The sequence below is a fragment of the Leucoraja erinacea genome, chromosome 1 (genome assembly GCF_028641065.1).
Source record: "Leucoraja erinacea ecotype New England chromosome 1, Leri_hhj_1, whole genome shotgun sequence".
Classification (NCBI taxonomy): domain Eukaryota; kingdom Metazoa; phylum Chordata; class Chondrichthyes; order Rajiformes; family Rajidae; genus Leucoraja; species Leucoraja erinaceus.
In genome coordinates, this window is record NC_073377.1 from 65,099,091 (window position 1) to 65,105,090 (window position 6,000).

Below are 6,000 nucleotides of genomic sequence, written 5' to 3' on the forward strand. Positions count from 1 at the left end.
TGACATTGCTTATGTATTAAAATTTGATGGCAGTTTTTAAATCACATTCCCCACAATCACATTTACTACTTCCAGTTCTGCGGTTCCAACCAAACTCCATGGGCGGCAACTAATCCTGAAGCGCAGATCCGTAGTCTCTGATAGCCTTTTGGTAGTTTGACGCCGTCAAAGACATTGGAACATTTTTTAAACAAACATTCCTGCGTCTTCCTGCTCCAGTCAGACAGAAAGTAAAGAAGCTTGAAAGAGCACACCACTAGACTCGGGAATGAATTCTTCCTCTGTTATCAGGCCTGACAGGAATGGTCCTTCCTAAGCTAAGGCACTGTCTGATTCACCTCTATCCCATTGTGGACATTGGACTTTGTCTTTGAAACTGATGTGCTACAATGCTGGGAACTATATTCCTCACTCTGTATCTTTGCCTTTGTTCTATCTATTGTATTTAGGTTTCGCTTGATTGTATTTATTAATATCTGAACTGATTGAATAGCATGCAAAACAAAGCTTTTCATGAAATAGGAATCACGTAAACACGGATGAAATCATGAAAAATATATATTTTCTGGGGCTTGTGGTGAGCCCAGAAGTGGCACAGGAGGTCTTACTCATTCGACATGCACATTGCACTGCGCAGGCACTGAAGTCAGAAATGAGCTAATCCACGAGCTATTTTATATAGAGATTAGTATAATTTGCTCAACACAAACTCTCAGCGGGTCTAGCAGCATCTGTGGAGGGAAATGAACTGTTAACATTTCTAGTCAAACCCCTTCATCTGGTCTGAAAGTATAGAGGGGAGAATGCCAGTATGAAGAAACGAGGGGGAAGGCGGAATAAGAGTTGGCAAGTGACAGGTGGATCAAGGTGAGCAGGTGCTGATTGGTTGGGAGAGGGAGACAGACAACCTGACAGACAAACCCTCTTCACCTGGATCCTGTGGCTTGCTCATGAGTGCTACACCCTTTCCCTCCCCTCTTATCTCCCCTCTGCTCTCTCAATCCAGATGAAGGGTTCCGACCCAAAACTTCATCTGTCCATTTCTCTTCACAGATGTGCTCAATCCCTTCAACAAATGGTTTGGTGCATCAGATTCCAGCATCTGCAGTCTATTATCTCCATGGTCTTTAGGCTAGAGAACTGCTATCTCCATTTGTGTAGGAAAGAATTGCTGATGCTGGTTTATCGATTTATCCGAAGATAGACATTGGAATGTTGGAGTAACTCAGTGGCTCGGGCAGTATCTCTGGAGACAAGGAAAAGGTGATGTTTTGTGTTGAGACCCTTCATCGATGAAGTTGGTGACGTCACCTATCCCCCTTCTCCAGAGATGCTGCCTGACCTGCTGAGATATTCTGTGCATTCTCCATTTGTTGATCTTATTATTGAGGAACAATAAGATTTTTCTTTGTTTTAAATGATGTTAAGATGAAACTAAGAAAAATGTATAATTTTATAATTATTTTGTTTTTCATTGTTTCCTTTCCAGGTCATCTTAATAGAGTTTTTACCGAAAACACCAATATTTCGACCAGATTAGAATAAGATTTTGTCTTCAAAGACTTATCTTAGTGCGTTGTCCTTCCAATGGTGCCTTGCTTGGTACTCTCCTGGTGAAGATTGTGTAAATCAGACGCCTTTAATGCTTATTATCCAGTTTTTCCATCCATCTGTTTATTAGTCCGCCACATTTTTTGTTAGCTTTTTTTCTAGTAACAATTGCATTCCAGAATTCTGATCTTGTAATTTGTTCTCGCCAACCTCTGGCAAAATCCTTCACTTTGTCATTTTGCTCTTTAATGATTCTTGGCACACATTGGCCAGTGTACACACAATAGCTTTAAAACAATCACTGAAATTATGTATGAAAAGATTACCAAACTGATTTTAATCATGTCTGTGAATTATCCCAGAATTTTTCCATGAAGGATCGAAATCACTAGTTGGAGTTATTAGAATCAACACTTTTAAGTTGAATTCTGAAGGCAATACATGCGGAACAAAGTTGTGTACAGTGTTGTCACATTATATTATTCTATTGTAATTTTTTCTGCCCATTAAATTTAAACTCGAGACCTACTGTGCACGTATTCAGGAACACAAATTCTACTGCGATATCGAAGTCACCAAATACGAAGAAATCTGAGTGAAGAAACCACATCTACTGGCTCTTGCTACTCTCTAAATATTTAACATGCAAATGGAAAAGAATACTGAATTTATAACAAAGAATAATAAAATGAAGGCTTTTGCGTGCATTGTAAGGTCACTAGGAGCCAGGACCATGGAAAATGCAACTGAATTACCACCGTAAAATGAACATTTTGTTCATTAACTATCACGTGTGATGGTTATTTTGACTCTGCTACTATGTTTACTTTTCCTTGAACAAATTAGGTTTACATGTAGATGTTTTGATTTTTCCTGTACATAGTGATAATGTAGATTGTACATTAACAGATTCTTGGGTCAGGCCAAATATTATTTTATTCTGCACCTCAGATAGTGGAACCTGTCATTGTATTTGAAGAGGTGATTTCAGTTTTAGTACTTCACTGCATACTGGCAGAAATTATGGTGCAGATTATTTTAGCTTTTTTAATATTAATTTTGCTCGAACTTTTAGAAAACCAACTTATTTCTTTAAGGTAGGTCTTTGGGATTGAAGGACCAGTTTTTACTATTAAATAAAAGAACTGGAATATTAGGAATGATCTTTAATAATTTTTCACTTCCTACTTAGTATCTCTTGTTGCAGGTGAAAAATTGCACACAACTAACTTTTTCTTATATTTGCACCCAATATCCAACAGTGACATTCAGTTTGTAATGTGTAAAGGTTGTATAAAATTTATTTTTGTGTGTGAGACTATCCAACTCATAATATAACTGTTGAATGACAAAGAAGTCACTTTCTGCCTTCTATTGTGTTATCCTATTCAGTGTGCATCCACACGATTTTGATATCCAGATCAAAGGTTTAAGTTGAGGTGAGATCAGAAATTTGCTTCACATTCCTGTTAATTTTAATAACAGAGGCTTTATCCTGATTTGATAAAGAGGTAAAGATGTTTTGGTTTAATCTGTCTCAAGGTTACAGCAACCTTATAAACCAAAATCAATGCTGTCATAATTTTTTGTTGTTCCAATTAAACATTCTCTGTGGTAAAGGGCGTCTATCTAACGTCTCCCAACTCTACTGGTGGATTGATGGCATTGCCATTCTATAATCAGTAGTATTTCTATTGGTTTAGTTTGTCTGCAGCTGTTTGCTGCCTATTTTTCAGTCGGATAATATGTGTACTGCTTGTGTGTTTACTATGTTTTTGTTGATCTGTTTCTATTTGTACTCATTTACTTCAAACTCTGTTGAATGATGTTGCTGCATGCCTTTTAGGGATACATATACAAAGAAAGCATTTCTGCAATGGTTAAATAAGAACTGGCTATTTCTGAAATAAAAGACTGATCAAAAATAATTAACACTGCTGTATTAATGCTATGGAAATCTGGTAATTAACTTTTGCAATGTTTGGAAATTGAGTATTCATCTGCAATTTATACTTTTTGCAGCCTGAAGATAGCTACCTCACTGTATAAACATTCTACTTATGATATGAAAGAAATCATTGGAGGTGTCTTGTAAATACACTGACGCAGTCACTGGCTGTTGAATGGGGGGAAATATGGACTGATCAGTGTTTCCCTTTTGTTGTTTCAAGTTAATTTCAAACAATTTAACTGAGTATGAAACAATTGTTTTTCAAGTTTATTGAAGTCCACTTCTAACTTAGAAATGATTTGTTTCATTTAAATTCAGGAAATCGTGGCTCTTTTGTTACAGGTCAAAACTCTTTCATCATCATCTACTGTGAAGGCTTTGTATAAATGGGAAACTTTGGAATATATTAATTTACTGCACATTTGGAATCATTCATATAATTATAGTTTGTTACGAAGCCCGACTCAAAATTGGGATTTTATATAATATATATATATATATATATATATCGAGATTAAAATGTCTTCTTTATATTATAACGCATTGTCAAAACGTGTTTTGTGACCTGGAGGGTTTTAAATTTGCCAACCGCTAAATTTAATGTGCATTAAAACTGGTGTTCAAACTCTCACTCTATGGGTGAAAGAGCAGGGCAGCTATGGAAAAATGAGACTGATTAAAGAAGGGGGTATAGCTTTAAGGTGAGAATGCTAAAGGATATGTGGAGCAATTTTTGTTTAAATCATGGTGGGTGCTTGGAACGAGTTGTCGGGAGTGGTGGTGGAAGTAGATATGATACAGCACAGTAGTGCAACAGGAAGACCTGGTGGGACAGGCCCATATTAGAGTGTTTTTAAAGTGAGTTTTATGTCATTGAAGTCTGGTAAAGAAACAGATTCACTGAAAAATAAACAAAATCAAACATGCATTTTTTTAGGGGCTCTGTCCTGAATAGAAGATGGCTCACTATTATCAGTTAGTGGGCGCACTTTCTTCTCATAATAACTTTGCACCATATGTTTGAACGTGGAACATAAAATGTAGAACACCACAGCATAAGAATGGGCCGTTCGGTCCACTTTGATGCTGAACGTGATGCCAGGACCAACTCTTATATACCCTGGTTTTTTTTTTCTATGGATGTACAGAAACTTAATTATTTATTTTATGTAAAGCACTTTGGTTTCAATGCGAGTTGATTTAAACGTGCTATATAAATAAAATTTACTTACTTACTGTTCCTCCTGAAATGTTAAATATCTGTTGAACATACATTTTAGTTGCAGGTGTTGAATATTCTGACTTTCAGATGCATTCTGAAATTTAGGAGCCAAACGGTCTAACTTTGTTTAATTTATTGGTATCATTCTATCATTTGTTAAGCTTGGAGCCAACCATGATGCTCCATCTACACTCGTCCACCTGCCTGCATTTTGCCCATATTCCTCTTCACTTTGTCTTTCCCTGTCGATGTCCAAATGTATTTTAAATGTAGGTATAATGTTTGCCTCAGCTACCTCTTCTGGCATATATCCATCACCCTCTGTGAGAAAGTTGCCCCTCAGATTCCTATTAAATCTTTCCTCTGGTTCTCGATTTCCCTACTCCAGGTAAAAGACTTTGTGTATTCACCTTATCTATTCCTCTCATGATCTTGTATGTATCTACACGATCACCCCTCAGCATTCTGCGCACCAAGGAATAAACACCTAGCCGCCCAACCTCTCCCTATAGCTGAGGCCTTCAAGTCCTTGCACCATCCTCGTAAATCTGCACTCTTTCTAGCTTAACAATATTCTTCTTGTAGCAGGGTGACCATAACTGAACACCATACTCTAAATGTGGCCTTACCAACGTCTTGTACAACTGTAACAATATCCCAACTTCTATACTCAGTACTGTGACTGATGAAGGCCAATATACCGAAAGCTGTCTTCACTACCCTATCTACCGGTGTTGCTACCTTCAAGGAACTATGTATCTGCACTCCTAGATCCCTCTGCTCTACAACTCTGCCATCCACTGTTAAGGTCCTGCCCTGGTTTGACTTACCAAAATGCAACACATGGTGCTTATCTACATTGAACTCCAGTAACCATTCCTCAGCCCACTTGCAGAAGTTTACTGACATTTCTGACAACCTTCTTTGCTGTCTTCCATACCACTCACTTTAGTGTGATCTTGGTGTCAAATTTACTAATCTTGCCTTCTACTTTTTCAACTTTGATATAAACCACGAATAGCAATGGATCCCTGAGGCACACTACCGGGCACAGGCTTCCCCAACTTTCCACCATCGCCCTCTGGTCCCTTCCATGAAGTCAACTATCTATCCAGCCAACTAGCTCTTCCTGAATCTCAAGCAATCTAATCTTCCAGAGCAGCCTACTATGCTGAACCTTATCAATTGCCTTGCTGAAGTCCATTGAAACAACAAGTTCTCCAGGTTCATTTAAAAAAGGTTTTCATGCTGCCGATGAAGGAAATTCTCCCACTGG

General features: G+C 37.7%; 1 protein-coding gene across 2 annotated transcripts in view; it reads left to right on the forward strand.

Moving 5' to 3' along the window:
- LOC129697601 (cysteine-rich hydrophobic domain-containing protein 2) overlaps positions 1 to 3,479 on the forward strand; it is a 55,639-nt gene extending 52,160 nt beyond the window's left edge. For both annotated transcript variants that reach the window (XM_055636294.1, XM_055636300.1), the window contains exon 6: positions 1,490 to 3,479. In XM_055636294.1, coding sequence (XP_055492269.1) covers positions 1,490 to 1,540 — 51 coding nt within the window. In that variant the 3' untranslated portion in view covers positions 1,541 to 3,479. The remainder of the gene's footprint in view (positions 1 to 1,489) is intronic.
- Positions 3,480 to 6,000: the final 2,521 nt, after the last annotated feature.